This window comes from Macaca thibetana, chromosome 8 (assembly GCF_024542745.1).
Source record: "Macaca thibetana thibetana isolate TM-01 chromosome 8, ASM2454274v1, whole genome shotgun sequence".
NCBI lineage: Eukaryota > Metazoa > Chordata > Mammalia > Primates > Cercopithecidae > Macaca > Macaca thibetana.
Window position 1 is genome coordinate 138,411,819 of NC_065585.1, and position 17,442 is coordinate 138,429,260.

The window sequence follows — 17,442 nt, forward strand, 5'->3', positions numbered from 1 at the left end:
AAAAAACTGGGCTAGAGATGTTGATGAATCAGTTTCATCTGCCCTCACTACTAAAATCCACAGCCACACACATGAGTATGTGTTGACTTCTTAGCTACTGTGTGCCTTACACACCTGAGTATGTGACCACTCATCTCAGATCCTTGAGGGGGAATTGCTGCTTATAAAAGGGGGGAAAAACTGATTGGATTTAGAAGTTTCACAAATAAAATTGCCTTCATTTGAAAATCATGCAGAGGCTAGAGGAAAAAAAATGGTGTTTCAGGACAACCTGATCCTCCTATAATTCAAAAGTCACAACTGTTAGATGTTCACATCTCCTGAAGCTGTTTTGAATCGAGTCAGCAACTGAAGGCTCTACAACTTTGCTCTGTGAAATGAGTCTCCCAGGGCTTAGTGTACATGCCTGGAACTAGGTATCGTTCAAGCTTCCCCATGGGTCGTGGAAGAGAAATGTGCTGGTGTTTGTGCGTGTGCGCGTGTGTGTATGTAAGAATAAAGGCTTTGACAACCAATACTGTGAGCTTTCTCCTACTGTGAAGTGTCCCCCCTGTTTGAGAAGGTTAGCCCCCAGTGTTGGAGACTGTGAAAGGTCTATGGCAGCAGAGAGGAAGTGGTTAGTGTTGAATGTGTTGTTCACAGATCTGAAAAGACAGATGTATTCTATTAAAGTGCTTAAAGGAAATAGTTTACAGTGAGGTGGTTGTGCTTGGACAGCTTTTATTATTCCCCAAAGATAGAAAAGGCAGAAGCAGTACCAGGAGTTGCCGAAGTCATGTTCCAGTAGCTTCTCCTCTCTCTCCCCTTTCTTTTTTCTTCTGTAAGCTCTATTGATTGATTTAATGGTAAGATGTACCCATTTCTCCATTGCAAGTGAAGATGGCATGACATGTTTCCAATTCTATGGACATCTTACTCAGGGAGTGGACAGATTCATTCCCAGCTTCCTGTGTGTGGTGAAGTTTAAGGGGAAAAGCTGAATAAAGATTTGCACCAACATTCCATGTTGAATGTAACAAGACTTGGGAAGTTCTTCGTTTTCTGAAAAGTATTTTCCATGCACTCTGTGTAACTACGTGGGCTAGATATTGCACTAGGTGCTTCTATTTGCCGTGTCATGTAATCTCCACAACAGCTCTGAGGGGCAGGTGGTGATCATCTTTATTAAACACACGAGGAATCTGGGATTCAGAGGCATTTTTAACCTGCCAAGGTGACATCTCTAATGAGTTCCAGAACAATGATTAAGTCTTTCTTACAGTGAACTTCAAAATCCCCACTGTGCATGAGATTTTTCCTATTAAAGATCCAAAAACTGGACACACATGGAACTGGAAATGCCTTCCACACAGGAGGAATGGAAAGCCGCCAGTATATGTTTGTACATAGAATGTGGCTGATTCGGGGGCTACAGTGTGTTCTATGTGAATGACACCCCTGCCATTCCCCGAACTCGTCTGACCACCCTGCCCAGAGAGCACTTTCCTCTGTGCATAGAGCATCTTCTTCGTTCATCACCACACTCTTGCAGGAGTTGTGTTATTGCCCTTACATTGTCAGAAGGAGTCACTGAAGTTAATTTTCCCAAAGTCTGCATTGTAATGAATGGTTCAGGGAAAATGGGAACTCTGTTCTGAATTAAATTCCACCTACTTTTCTTGAGATTCTGCATTATCTGCCTAGAAAAATAATGAGAAATTAGACTTTTAGGGTCATTAAAATAATTCAAGCCCTTCCTTTCACAGATGAAAAAAATCCAAGGCTGTGGCTCAGGATTTCAGAACATCTCAGGGGTGAGGCTGGAGCTCTGGGCTTCTAGGGCAGTGACCTTTGTGCTGAAACTGGGATTTTTGTAAAAGCATTGTTCACCTTGCAAGGTGAAATGGCTCTTGATAATCCCAGTAGGAAAATTTGGGAAATTTTAGTGGCAAAGACTTTAATGCAATGAAGTATAGAAAAGAAGAATGAGTTAATAGAAAAGGACACAAAATCTTTCTGGGAATTTGTGAATTGTCTCAGATACCTGTTTACCACCTCAGGAGGGTTTTCTACATCTCGATACGTAGAGTGCAGGAAGAATGTTGTTGTTGAGCGCATTGTCTCACCCCTTGTTCTTCCTCCTCCTTTGCCCTCTCTTATCTTTTGGGTCCTTCTATTCTCCCTCTCTTTGGAGGGAAAGGGTTTAAAATGTCTCCGATGATGTAAACCAATAGATCATTACAAGACTAAGTAGAATAATCTTTAAATCCCAACTGGTGCCAAGTTAGATCCTGAATGTGCTCATGTCTGAAAACTTAAATCACAGGAAAATACATTATTTAAAATGGGATCCCTGATTCGGTAAGGAAATGTGAGATGAATAGTTAATTGCCTTTCTTCCAGTAAAGCATCTTACGCTAATTACCCTTTACATTAGTAAAGAGTTGAGTCATCAAAGATTTGTGGACATTCTCACACTAATCCTCCATACTACCTTGAGACAACGATTCATATAATAATATAACTTCATATATGAGAGGTTTATCTTTTAATTTAGTGGTGCTATTAAGCGACATTAAATTAAAAGATTCTGATACCCAATCAGGAGCATCAATAATACAAATGGTTCACATTGTCAAGTATAGTAAGTAAGTACCTGTGTCTTTCCTGGTGCAAAAGATGACTAATAACATTGGTCTTTCGGAGGATGATTTCCCTGACCAAGGAAAGGACACTGACTGATTTAAGAGTAGAAATAAAATTTGATAATCTGGTCCCTAAAACTTGGTTGTCAGTTTTTTTTCAAAGGTCCCTATTCAAGGACATCAAAAATCTAATTTAAAAAATGCAGGAATGCCTGAATATCTGTAAGCTGACAATGGGAGCTGCAGTCCAAATAACCTTGTGAAGACAACTATTTCCAGACTTTAAAAAAAGAGAGTTACTGTACTAACAACTAGCTGCTCATAAAGTAATGGACAGGCCATGAGCCAATAATAGATTTATCCCAAAGAATGATCCAATAAAGCATTATTTTAAATACAAATAAAAATAAGATAACATTTTCAACTACCAAATTACTGAACATTTTCTTTTATGTACCAAAACAATGTGGGCAAAGAGGCTTTAGTTAAGATATTCTTATTTACACCAGATGAAATAAACTGGTACTATAGTTCTAGAAATCAGTTTGGCCTAGCAGATTAACGGCCTTGACTAAAAAATTCTATTTCTAGCAAATTATTCTTGAAAACTGCCCAGAATTTGATAGGTGATTGGTGTAATGTACAATTGCAGTAAGTGAGAAAAACTAATTTCTAATGATAAAGGAATTTAATACATTATGAATAATCTACTAAAATATATTAGGAAAAACTGTTCAAAGAGGTCATAAAGGCAGAATAATCAAACGTTAACAACTTTATTCTATCAATATTATGTGAGTGTCTCCACCTATCAACTTATATATACAATGCACATAGCATTAATAATAAATGCATAAACATCCTAACAGTGGTTGTTTATGGTGATGGGTTTACACAGTTACTTTCTTCTTCTTGATTATTTAAAAATTTTCCCAAATATTCTGCAATAACCTGTGACCCTAATCTTTCATGGTCATGTGACAAAGACCCTGTTTTTAGGGGAACTAAGGAGAAAGTCCAACAACAATATCTTCATGAATATTTCACTCTAACAATAAATGATAAATAAAAGCATTTCATGGAAAATAAAATACTGTGTGACTCAGTGTATATCTTTTCTTATAATGGGACTAGTATTAATAGATGTTTACTCATATTTAAACAACTAACAAGTTCATTAAAATACTTCTGAGAAAAGTGTTTAAAGCGTTGATTAATCAAAATCTGAATATAATAAAGTTAGCATAATAGGAAGGTATGTTTACTAATATAATTTTGAAATGTAATAATTATCAATGAAAAGAAAATGTAATAATTATCGATGAAAATAAAAATTTTAAGTGTCAGGTGTGGTTAAAGTAAGGGGTATAATTTCTGAAGCAGACTGTTGAGTTATGTTAAAAGCCAGCAGGTTCTAGTATCAAACTTCACCAGAGCAAACCCTGTTTCTACCACTTCAAGCTTTGTGATCTCTATTAAATTATTTAAGTTCTTTGTACCTCCATGTTTTATTTTTTTGTAAATGATTGTCACAATGGCATAAATCTTACAACATTTTGGTGGAATTAAATAGGATGTACTCAAACATTTTACTACCATATACAAAATATTTTTAAAAACTGTTACTCTTCTTGATAATTCCAATGATGATAATGTTTTATTAGATGACTGCCATATTTCCACTGGATGCGTGACCAACAGACTTACATGGAAAAATGAATCATATTGTCAAGAGGTGTTTGAACCAGAGCAACTCCATCTTGAGTAGGGACTGAGTAAAGTAAGGCTGAGACCTGCTGGGCTGGATTCCCAGGAGGTTACGGAATTCTTCGTCACAGGATGAGAGAAGAGGTCGGCACAAGATACAGGCCATTACTTAAATACAGGCCATTACATACAGGTCTTACTTAAAGACCTTGCTGATGAAGCAGGTTGCAGTAAAGAAGCCAGCCCAAATCTACCGAAACCAAGATGGTGACGAGAGTGACTCTGGCCATCCTCACGGCTGCACTCACCTCAGTTTACAAACGCCATGGCAGCATCACAGAATTACCCAGTATGGTCTAAAGAGGGGAGGCATGAATAATCCACCCCTTGTTTGGCATATCATCAAGAAATCACCATGAGAATGGCAACCAGCGACCCTCAGGACTGTTCTATGGAGTAGCCATTCTTTTATTCCTCTATTTTCTTAATAAACTTGCTTTCATTTTAGTCTGTGTACTCACCCTGAATTCTTTTTCACGTAACATCCAAGAACCCCCTCTTGGGGTCCGGATCAGGACCCCTTTCCAGCAACAATATGGCAATAAATGCTAACGTACCACAGGCAACACCCATCCCTGTGAACGAGCACCAGCCAGTGAATTAGAAGGAAGACAAACAGGGTGAAGTTCTGGAAGCAAAGGGCAGAAAGTGATTTCAGGAGAAAGTGACTGATTGTTTCAGAGTGAACAGGAGGCCGGGCGCGGTGGCTCACGCCTGTTGTAATCCCAGCACTTTGGGAGGCCGAGGCGGGCGGATCACAAGGTCAGGAGATGGAGACCATCCTGGCTAACACGGTGAAACACAGTCTCTATTAAAAAATACAAAAAACTAGCCGGGCGCGGTGGCGGCGCCTGTAGTCCCAGCTACTGGGGAGGCTGAGGCAGGAGAATGGCGGGAACCCGGGGGGCGGAGCTTGCAGTGAGCCGAGATCGCGCCACTCACTCCAGCCTGGGCGGCAGAGCAAGACTCCGTGTCAAAAAAAAAAACAAAAACAAAAACAGAGTGAACAGGAGGATGGACTTTCGACCAAAAGATTTAGCAACAGAGAAATTACGGCTGATGAGATTTAAAGAGAGAATGGGAAGAGATGCGAAGAGAACCATTCATCTGAGAGGTTTCCTTCCTCGTGTCCGCCGGGAGTACGGGCTGCAGCAGCTGCAGAGGAATGTGGAGGGAAAGATTCCCGTCTGTCTGCAGGCCACGTGCCTTTTAAAAAGTTGTTTGCAGGCTGGGCACAGTGGCTCATGCCTGTAATTCCAGCACTTTGGGAGGCCAAGGTGGGAGGATCACTTGAGATCAGGAGTTTGAGACCAGTTTGGCCAACATGGTGAAACCCTGTCTCTACTAAAAATACAAAAATTAGCTGAACGTGGTGGCGGGCGTCTGTAATCCCAGCTACTCGGGAGGCCGAGGCAGGAGAATAACTTGAACCCAAGAGGTGGAGGTTGCAGTGAGCCCAGATTGTGCCACTGCACTCCATCCTGGATGACACAGTGAGACTCTGTCTCAAAATAAATAAATAAAAATAAAAATAAAATAATAATAACTGCTTGCTTTGTCTTCGTTTATAAAGATGGGAAATGGAACAACACATTTTTATAATTGGGTTAGTCATGCAGAAAAGAAAAAAATGATCATGCAGAAGAGGAAAAAATGGACAGAACCACGTTTTCAAGGTGATGAACTTTAGGACAGACATGGAGGCTCAGGTTTTAGGCTGTAAGATGGTTCCATCCTTCAGGAAAACAGCCACGGTAAGGACATAGCTCCTACTGATGTTTACAGTGTGTCAGCGCAAATCACACATTAACAATAATTAGCAGAGAATAGGAAATTGGCTCAACGCTTACTTAGAAATTTAATGGGTCTTAGATTGTTTAACTAGAAAGGTACTTTGATGAAAAATTGGCAAAAAAAAATTAAACGTGTGTTTAAAATATAAGGTGATCTGAATTTTAATGACTTTCCCTCAATGTAAAACACAATAAAATCTAATGGAGAAATGTTAACATTTGGAGGGAAAGGGGATTATGTAATTGTATTTATTAATGAATAAATTAAACATTTTAAAAGCAGTTCTAAATTCTAATATTTGAAAATAATTTATTACAGTGTAAATGCTCCTAGAAAAAACAGAATCCTAGAGTAAGTTAAACAATGTAAACGACTGAAATTTCTCCAGGTGTATTGTGTTCAAAACATGTTTCACTTAAAAATAAAAATTGATAAGGCTGTGAGATAATCCAAGAAAAGTTTAATTTCCATTTTGCAATCATAAACTAGACCAAAAATGTTCCAAATAACCAATGAGCCATTAAAAAGATTCTTTTTGTTGTTATTTTGAGAAACTAAAGGGTCTCACTCTGCCGCCCAGGCTGGAATGCAGTGGCACTATCTCGGCTCACTGCAACCTCCGCCTACTGGGTTCAAGCAACTCTCATGCCTCAACCTCCCGAGTAGCTGGGACTACAGTCGCATTCCACCATGCCTGGCTGGGGCTAATTTGTGGGTGTGTAGCGGGGAGGGGTAGTGGGGGGCCAGGTAGAGATGGGGTTTTACCATGTTGGCCAGGCTGCTCTTGAACTCCTGACTTCAGGCGATCCCCTGCCTCAGCCTCCCAAAGTGCTGGGATTACACATGTGAACCCCCACGCCTGGTCAAAAAACTCCAAATATACTGTTTTCTCAAATGTAAGCTAATACATATAATGGAATTGGAAATTCCATTTGCTCTGATACTATGGAAAAAAAAGGTAGATGTAAAAGAATAGTAGCTTATGCAATGTGATTGCTTACTTCTCAAATTTAATAGAAATCTATTGATTAAATAATTGTAAGACAAATTAAATGAGAACAATAGTATATCTGACAGTGGGAGCTCAATAGATTCATTTATATATTATATATGGAGTTTATTATATATGTATATAATATGTAATATGTTATTAAATTTATAAATATGTATAGGCCGGGCGCGGTGGCTAACGCCTGTAATCCCAGCACTTTGGGAGGCCGAGACGGGTGGGTCATGAGGTCAGGAGATCGAGACCATCCTGGCTAACACAGTGAAACCCCGTCTCTACTAAAAAAATACAAAAAACTAGCCGGGCGAGGTGGCGGCACGTGTAGTCCCAGCCACTCGGGAGGCTGAGACACGAGAATGGTGGGAACCTGGAAGGCAGAGCTTGCGGTGAGCTGAGATCCGGCCACTGCACTCCAGCCTGGGTGACAGAGTGAGACTCCGTCTCAAAAAAATAAAATAAAATAAATATGTATAAACTTATATGTTATATACTTACATTTTACACATTTATATATACACGATTGTATACATATGGGTGTATGTGTATATCTATCTGTCTATCTGCATAGTGAGCCCTCGCAATTCTAAGGATTTACAAGGATTTCAGTATTATTGCTACCAATAGTAGTAAATATTTTTTTGGTGCAGTACTTAAATAAAACTTTTTGCCTAGAAGAGGCATTGATAAAATTACAGTAAACCTGTGAGTTAATGAAAAGTCCAAGACACAAGATTCATATTTTTCACCCATTTCTTCCAAACCCTGAATTCTTCAGATTTGGAAGTAGCTGGTCTCTAAACACAAAACAATTTCCTCTGTGATTTGTGAGGATTTGCAATGGTATCTCTCCTCATGTTCAGTATGTTACATTTATTTGGAAGAATTTTGCATCTTATTTATTTGTTTGGGGTTATCTGAGCTCACCTTTATAGGTAAAGCTTCTTTTAGACACTGAGTCATATTATCGAATGCAGGAAGGTACAGGTGTATTAAGAGCAGAAGATAGGACTTGGTTTCCTAAGAGAGGTCACGGAAGTTCAGTGGATCTTGAGGAAGGTGGATGTCTGGCTGCGGGGGATGGGGCAGCAGGATGACAGGGAGGGATAGGGAGCAGGCTGAGCTTTCCAAGGGGCTACAAAAGAGGGCAGGACGCTCCAGCTAGAGAGGACAGAGAAAGAAATGGCAGAAAGTAGAAATAGCTATATTCACTTCTTACATTATTGTCACTTTAAAAACAGTAATAAGAATCCACTGTCATTCCAATATAGTATCTGTTTCCTCACATTTTCAAACAACCCACAGAAAGTGTGTTTTAACCTAACCACTGAGAGATTATGATGAAGGCAGCTGATGTAGAAGAAAAAAGAAAAAACAAACTAAAGTGAATGAAGCAACAAAATTAATGTGTCCCTTAGGTATATTTATTGTTGTGTTTTTCGATTTTTCAGCCCTTAAACTAAAAATACTTTCCCCAGAATTTACCTGCCTAAATGTTGTTATCAGAAAAGAGATTCATCATATCTCTTTCAAGTTTTTGTTTGTGGTTTTGGGGAATTTTTTTTTAACCTCACATCCCTCTTGGTTTGCGATGAAAAAACCTAAAGTCAACTCTCAGTGACTTTGAAGCACACAATACATTGTTATCAACTATAGTCACTATGATGTACCAGGGATCTCTTGAACTTATTTCTTCTGTCAAACTGAAATTGTCCATCTTTTGACCAACATCTCCCCAGTTCCCCCAGCCCTTGCCCCTGGAGACAACAATCTATTTGAAATTGTTGAATCTGAACTACTAAGGAATCACCTTAGCCAAGAGAGACCAGGGAATGTGAGACTAACTTTGGCGTGTATTGAAGTGTATCTTCCACACAATAAAACAAAGCAAAAACTCATATGAAAACTAGGTAACTGTACTGACAAAATAAAGCTAAAAGGGCCAAGCTCAGCTCCAAAGATTGTGATTTAGCAGGTCTGAGATTAGCCACAGAAACTATCTTTTTTTATCAATCACAAAATATTTTTATCATTCATTCCAGGATCTGAGAATGAACGACTCAATAGATTAATTCAGGGGAAAGAACAGACTATTGCAGGGATTTCCCATAGGTGACTTATCTTTCTCCTGCATTCCTGCAGCTCTAGTTTCTTTCTCTCTCTTTCTCTCTCTCCTATTTCTTTGCAAATGAAAATCTCTCTGCCCAGCTCTGAGGGGAGCTGGAGGGAGGAGGGGGAGGAGGAAGGGTGTGGAAGGAAGAAAAGAGGAGAACCCAAAGGACATGTGGGGAGGAGTGTCCAGACACCTGGTGGACCCAGGACGCGCAAGTCACCTTCCCTTTTTGTGCAACATTGCCAAGATTAGCAGAGCTGTCCAATAAGAGAACGTAGTAACTTGAAACAAATTGTAACTCAGGGGAGCAGATAATCTACAGCAGTATAACACCATCTTATTGAAAAATAATAAATACATATATTCTCTGGTGGAGATGTAGCTTTACAAAGCATCAAAACACTCATTTGCAAAAGTATGAAATTTATTAGCTCATTCAGCTCTCAGATAGGTCCTGTCTATTCACATACCATGATCGTCCCCGAGAGACTACTCATTTTCTGTTTAGATTCTGAGCGAACGCTCTGTTTGTCTTATCTGCTTAGGGTGGGTGACATTTGCTTTGAGTTCTATGCTCTTTATTATTTCCCATTGATTCTCTTGTTTGTTATTTATTGTGCATTCATCTCCTCTCTCCTGAGTAACTTCAAGATAAAGTTATTTCAGCACAAGAAAGTGAGGACAATGCATTTACCATTTTGGATGAAAACATAATCCCTGGGAGAGCTTACAGGCGACATCTGAGTGTGCCACCAAGATAACTGCAGAAGCAGAAGCAGATTCCCCATCTCATGTTCCCTTTCCTGTGTTATTTGTCACCACAAGACAGAGATGAGGATGAGAAAACACATGAAGAGGCAGAAGAGAAGAGGAGGAAGACGCCGGGTGCCATGGTTGCATCACAGCACGCCCCTCTCTGAGAGTTCCTTAGTGCAGGATGTTCGTGACCCAGTGCCCTTTGGATGGCGCTGGCCCTGGGCTGGATGCTGTGAGCCTGGAAGAGGTGACTGTCTGTCTCTGGGCTTTCTCTGAAAGGGGCTGAGGATGGGCAGCAACCCTCTGGCCAGCCCTTCCTTGGAGGGAGATCTAGGTGGCCCACCTCCTTGTCCTTCACAAGCGTCAACGCCAGGATCCCTGTGGTCCACTCATGGCTCTGATGACAACAGTTTGTTTGAACCACGTAACCACGTTGGACTTATTTCTTCAGTCCTATGCCACACTGTTGGGAAGAGCTCCTCAACGTTCAATATATTCCTTCCAGTCTCTCACTTCTCCCTCTTACCCTTGTAAAATACCCAGGAAAAGTACTTGTCTTCATGTTTTGGGGAAAATATTGCTATAGGAAATATAGCAAATCTTTGCCATAGAAAAATATCTTAGACTTGGCAGTTTATACGTAGTAGAAATGTGTTTCTCACCACTCTCGAGACTGGGAAGTACAAGGTCAAGGCTTGATACAGAAGCACAGCTGGCGGCATTGCTTCTATGTCTCACCTTCTTCCTTCTAGGCGGACCAGCTCCTGCAGCCCCTGCCCTCCTGTCTCCGTGCCCCCCAGCCAGTAGCCCATGTGGACAGGTTTGGAGTTTGGGCCTGGAAGATCTGAGTTCAAATTCTGCGTAGTCTTCCCTGTACACCTGTGAGCCTTGCTTCCTGATATGAGCAGGCGGCATCATAATTCCTATCTCAGATGGCTGTTGGAAGGATGGAGGATGCTTCCTGAAGTGAAAAATACTGTACAATGTTGCTGCAAAGAAGATAACACATGGGACCAGGAACTCTGAGAGGTAGAGCCTGAGAGACACGGTTTCCAGGTGCATCAGAATACACAGGGGCTGAGCAGAGGGAGACCAGAGAGGAAGCAAGTGCTTAGTGACATCAGTGAGGGAAGACAGTCCCAAAGGACAACTGTCCACCTAAGCCCAGCCCTCCGAATGTCAGTGATTTGAAAAGAGTAACAATCACTGCCACACACAGTCAGTTACTGAGCTGGCTGGGCTCAGGACACCAGACTAAAGACGGTACATTGATCATCTCCAGCTTTATACAGTCTTGTCATCCTGGCATCGTATTTAGTCAGAGTTCTCCAGAGAAACAAAGCCAGTTGGTCATGTGTGTGTGTATGTGCCTCTGTGTGTGTGTAGATATATTTATTTATACAGTTGACCCTTGAACAACATGGGTTTAAACTGCCTGGATCCACTTATCTTCAGATTCTGTTCAATGAATATACTGAAGCATTTTTTTGAAATTTGTAACAATTCAAACAAAACTAGCAGACAACCCTTATAGCCTAAAAACAAAACAAAACAAAATCCGAAAAAGGTGTGTCATGAATGCGTAAAATATACGTAGATACGAGTCTATGTGTTAAGTAACTGTTTATGTTATCGGTAAGGCATCTGGTCAACAGTAGGCTCTTTTCAGTTAGGTTTTTGGGGGAGTCAAAAGATATACTCAGGTTTTCAGCTGTGTGTGGTGGTGGGGGTTGGTCAGTGGTCAGTGCCCCAACCTTTGTATGCTTCAGGGGTCCCCTGTATATACTTGATATTAATCTCCTTACACGCAGGTGTGTACACACACACACACACACACACACACATTTACTATAAGAATTTACTATAAGGAACTGACTCACATGATTATGGAGTTGACAAGACCGAAGACCTGCAAGGGGTGAGTCAGCAAGCTGGAGACCAGGAAAGCCAGTGTTTTAGCTCCAGTCGGAAGGCGGAAAAAAAAATGCTGTCCAATTCAAAGCCCACCAGGCAAGGGGAAGTCTTGCCTCCTCTGGGGCAGGTCAGCCTTTTGTTCTATTTGGGTCTTCAGCTGATTGGACCAGACCCACCCACACTGGGGAGAGCCATCTGCTTCCCTCAGTCGGCTGATTCAAATGTTAATATCATCTGCGACATTCTCACAGACACACCCGGAATCTCGTGTGGTCCAATGTCTGAGCACCTTGTGGTGCAGTCAGGTTCACCCAGAAAACTAACCCTCACACCTGTTTACACATAGAGTTACCGGCTCAGCGGCAAGTCACTCACCCAGGTCATGGGGCCACCATGCTGGAAGCAAAGATTTGCAGCCGACCCACCTGCTGGTAACTGCTGTAAGTCCAGTCTCATATGGGGACCTCAGAAATGTTTCCACTGGGCACTAGTAAAGCCAAGTGTGGGATCGCTTATAATATCATAACATTTTATATTTTATAATCACAGGATGGATCCCTCATTTTTTTCCATAAGTGACAAAAAAACTTCTTAAAATGTTTAATGCGGGACCTAGTACATCAAGAAACATATTTAACTCTTAGAACCAGGATCTTATGTGCCTTTTGCACAGCCTGGAGAGTGTCTGGAGGGACTGGCGGCGTCTAGCAATTTATCTACAGCACGTAGAGCATGCCTTTCCTCTACTTGCTTCCCATCCATACAGATTCACTAAACTTTAAGTGACTAAATGAATATATGAATACATGAATGAGCAACTGGCCTTTTTATCTAAACTTTTTCATGAGTATAGCAAATTTAGACAACTGTGTAATCAGGGTACATACATCAAGTGAGTGATCTGCCTGAACGCTTTGGGGAATGATAATGATTTATGGAATCTGCCACTCCTCATGGTCAATAGGATTGGATGTGTAAAGTCAATGGCAGTACGTATTATTTTTAGCTTCTGACACGGGATCTTGTAAGATGTGATCTTGCTGCTTGATAGCCTCATATTAATTATTTACAAGCTCTTGGACGTCATTGGCTTCGTATCATTCACCTCTTAGCACATTTCCCATTTTCAGGGGTTGATAGAAAGCAGTTCTGACCGGAAATGCTGTGTGGATACAACATAGTTTTATGATCTCCAAGTCTTACCTACTAATGGCTTGGTTTTGTTTCTTCCAGTGAAAAAGGCGATTGAGTTGAAGTCAAGAGGAGTCAAGATGCTGCCCAGCAAGGACGGAAGCCATAAAAACTCTGTCCGTGAGTCCCTTTCCTTTCTATACAAGAATTGATGCGCCGGTAAAGGGGGAGCGGAGGAGAGAATGGAGCAGTTAAGGAGAAGTGTTCCCACCCACCGCCTTCCCCACATTGTCTCTTCCTTCTTTTCTACATCCAAGAATATTTTCTGGGAGAAAGAACATGCCACTAACTTCACTTTGTTAGGGAGGAATGTCCTTCTGCTTCTAACTCCTAACCATGTCTCACATCTGCCCTGATCACTGTCTGAAACTAGACCTTCCAGATGGCTCTCTTAAGTAAATGTGACACAGTCAGGCATTTTTATAGCAGTCTCTCTCTGTCCTAGCACACCCCACACACACCAGACTAGACCGATATCTGGAAAGAAGTCTGTTCTTGTCTTTCGTCTATTAAAATGTTACGATGATTCACTGCCTGGAGAGTAAAGTAGCTTTCGGGCAATGTCTGCGTCCTTCCAAAGAGAAAAGAAGATCTGCAGACATATCTTGCTGATGACTTTTGCGTGTGCCCAGCACCTGGTAGATACCAGATCAATAGCTGTGGGAGGAATGAAGGTGTCTGCCACACTTGTTATTTTGGTGCCTTGTCCTCGATGCCCCTCATCATCACTCAGCCACAGGAACCCCTGGCCATGCCTGGACTGGGTCATGGTGCTTCTCTGCCATGAGGGCCCTTTGTCCTTTAGCTGAAGGCCGACAGCCTGTGTGCTTTTTGGAGACTCACTGTGCAGACCCTTCTTTCTCTGCAGGTGCAGTCAGCTCTCCCCTGGCTTTGCTCCCCCCATGCCCTTACACATGTCATAACAGTTACTGGATACCACCTTCACTGAGGGCTCGCTTTTCTTACAAACAAGAGATGAGTACCCTCTACTGAGATACCAGGTGGGCTGACTTCCCGCAGGGGCTGTTTTCTGCTCATGCTCTTTCTGGGACTTTCTACCCATTGGGTTGTGTTTTCTATGCTTCCCTAGCAACCTTTTCATGTGATGTTTCTAGCCTAGTTCCGTGGGTGCAACTGTTTTCACGTGATGTTTCCAGCCTTACTCTGTGGGCGCACCTGTTTTCATGTGATGTTTCCAGCCTTACTCCGTGGGCGCACCTGTTTTCACGTGATGTTTCTAGCCTAGCTCCGTGGGTGCACCTGTTTTCACGTGATGTTTCCAGCCTTGCTCCGTGGGTGCACCTGTTTTCGTGTGATGTTTCTAGCCTAGCTCCGTGGGTGCACCTGTTTTCATGTGATGTTTCTAGCCTAGCTCCGTGGGTGCACCTGTTTTCGTGTGATGTTTCTAGCCTAGCTCCGTGGGTGCACCTGTTTTCGTGTGATGTTTCTAGCCTAGCTCCGTGGGTGCACCTGTTTTCGTGTGATGTTTCTAGCCTAGCTCCGTGGGTGCACCTGTTTTCATGTGATGTTTCCAGCCTTACTCTGTGGGCGCACCTGTTTTCACGTGATGTTTCCAGCCTTGCTCCGTGGGTGCACCTGTTTTCGTGTGATGTTCCTAGCCTAGCTCCATGGGTGCACCTGTTTTCGTGTGATGTTCCTAGCCTAGCTCCGTGGGTGCACCTGTTTTCGTGTGATGTTTCTAGCCTAGCTCCGTGGGTGCACCTGTTTTCCTGTGATGTTTCTAGCCTAGCTCTGTGGGTGCACCTGTTTTCCTGTGATGTTTCCAGCCTTGCTCCGTGGGTGCACCTGTTTTCATGTGATGTTTCTAGCCTAGTTCCGTGGGTGCACCTGTTTTCACGTGATGTTTCTAACCTTGCTCTGTGGGTGCACCTGTTTTCACGTGATGTTTCTAGCCTAGCTCCGTGGGTGCACCTGTTTTCACGTGATGTTTCTAGCCTAGCTCCGTGGGTGCACCTGTTTTCCTGTGATGTTCCTAGCCTAGCTCTGTGGGTGCACCTGTTTTCACGTGATGTTTCTGGCCTTGCTCCATGCGTGCACCTGTTTTCGTGTGATGTTTCTAGCGTAGCTCCGTGGGTGCGCCTGTTTTCATGTAATGTTCCTAGCTTTGCTCCATGCGTGCACCTGTTTTCGTGTGATGTTTCTAGCCTAGCTCCGTGGGTGCACCTGTTTTCACGTGATATTTCTGGCCTTGCTCCGTGGGTGCACCTGTTTTCACGTGATGTTTCTGGCCTTGCTCCATGCGTGCACCTGTTTTCCTGTGATGTTCCTAGCCTTGCTCCGTGGGTGCACCTGTTTTCACGTGATGTTTCTGGCCTTGCTCCATGCGTGCACCTGTTTTCACGTGATGTTTCTGGCCTTGCTCCCTGCGTGCGCCTGTTTTCATGTGATGTTCCTAGCTTTGCTCCATGCGTGCACCTGTCCCTGGTGTTTTGCATCTGTGCATGTTTTTTCCGTTGCCTAGCAGTTAGTGGAAGGGCGGGGGTGGACATCTGAACCCCCTCAGGTCAACCAATTCTGTTTACATCTGTATGCTACATCAGGCTTCTGCATGAGGTTTTATGTGCAACAAATATTCTGCTAAAACTAATAAATAAAAATAAACAATCAAAATCTTTTGAAAACGACACTATGGATTGACCTACGTCTTCATCACTTTAGGTTTCCTGACAATTGCTTGTGTGACAATAATCCATAGTCTGTGCTCAGTTCTGAGCAGGTTGGGAGGACAGAGAGATAAACCTGTACCCTGGCCCTCAGAGGCAGGCAGGAGCCACCACACTCTGACTACCACTCTGGCCCTTAGATCTCTCCCTCTTCCAAAAAAAAAAAAAAAAAAAAAATCAATCTGTAAATGTTTGTGTGGCACTTTCTATTGAACAGTCACAGCCAGTCACCCTTTAATGAAATTAGACTGGAAAAGGATGGGAAAACTGAAGGGAGAAAAACTGGAAAACAGTCGAAGGCATAAAGATTTTTTTAAAAACTAAAATTGTTTAACATTTTAATATTGTTAGCTTTTAGCGTAGAATGTTCTGTAGAGGGAGATATAGTATTTACAATATTTTGAAAATGATTTTTATGATAAAACCCTGCACAAATGATCTAAAGTTCAATGTAGAACCGGCCAAACTCTTATATCCGGCCAAACTCTTATATCAAATCAATATCAGGTTGGATATCCGATCAACCGGGCATCAGATTTTTCTGTTATTGTAACATTTAGGCAGAGCTTGCTTTCTTTTTCAATAAGGAGACTATCTCTTCTGTCCTTATCTCAACACAGATTGACATGTACATAATGACTCATTTGGTGTTAGAAAGCATTCTGTCCTCTCTTTTAACAGTATTAAAGTACAGTGTTTTGGTCAGACATGGGAATTAATCATTAGAGAAAATGAGGAATGGAAACCGTGAGCCTTCTGAGATGAGGAAGGTATTCAATGGTAACGTGTCATTCCAGAGAAAGGTATGACGGAGAAAGTGAAATTGTTTCACTGATGAAAGGACATGGGTTTGAAGCGAGAGAGGCAAGGATTCCATCGCTGTGCAAGCATGTGCCTTAGTCAAGTTCAAATGTCATCGCTTACAAAATTATTAATAAACTAGTAATCCTTTTCATAGGGTTGTCACTCAGATAAACCAGGAGGTGTGTAAACTGCCTGTTCCAGAGTGTGGCATGCAGTGGGCATTCTGTACGCGTTTGGGGCCTTCAGTATGTAAATGGAGGGAAATGAACCACATGGGGTGAACGGCAGGGGAGGCCAGGCCAGGCCACGTTCCAGCGCGTTGTACATGCCTTAGGAGTTCCCACCGTGAGCCCCGTTTTCTCTTCAGCTCCTCATGAACCCCTTGCCATCTGTAGGAGACTGATTGTGAAGGTGCTCTATGTTCTTGATACCCATGGTGACCCTAGCTGCCCAGGTGCCTGTTGCTGATGTGAAGATTTTATCTTCTGTCTACAGGGAGTGAAGTGCTGGTGCCTTCAATGGAGGCCTCGTTCCTTTTCAAGCCATTCCATTAACTTGAGTCTCTCCACTTCTGCTTCACCCCAAGATCTGGGTTCCTCTGGGAGACCACAGCTCTTGAAACTCTAGAGATTAGATCCCAGCACACAAACCTCTCTTGCAGAAGTGATAGAATCGTTTCCCCAACTAAGGGTTTTGTTGCAGATATGACAAAAGCTTTATGGAAAATGTCCAGCTCAGGGTCTGCAGGCGCTGTTAGCTCTTGTTCCACACCCCCCTCTGTTTTCTTCC

The 17,442-nt window shown here is 42.3% G+C and overlaps 1 protein-coding gene across 1 annotated transcript in view; it reads left to right on the forward strand.

Annotated features, from left to right (window-relative positions):
* The window catches only part of CSMD1 (CUB and Sushi multiple domains 1), a 2,043,790-nt gene that overhangs the window by 1,277,927 nt on the left and 748,421 nt on the right, over window positions 1–17,442 (forward strand). The window contains 1 exon segment of the mRNA XM_050802644.1: window positions 13,208–13,285. Coding sequence (XP_050658601.1) covers window positions 13,208–13,285 — 78 coding nt within the window.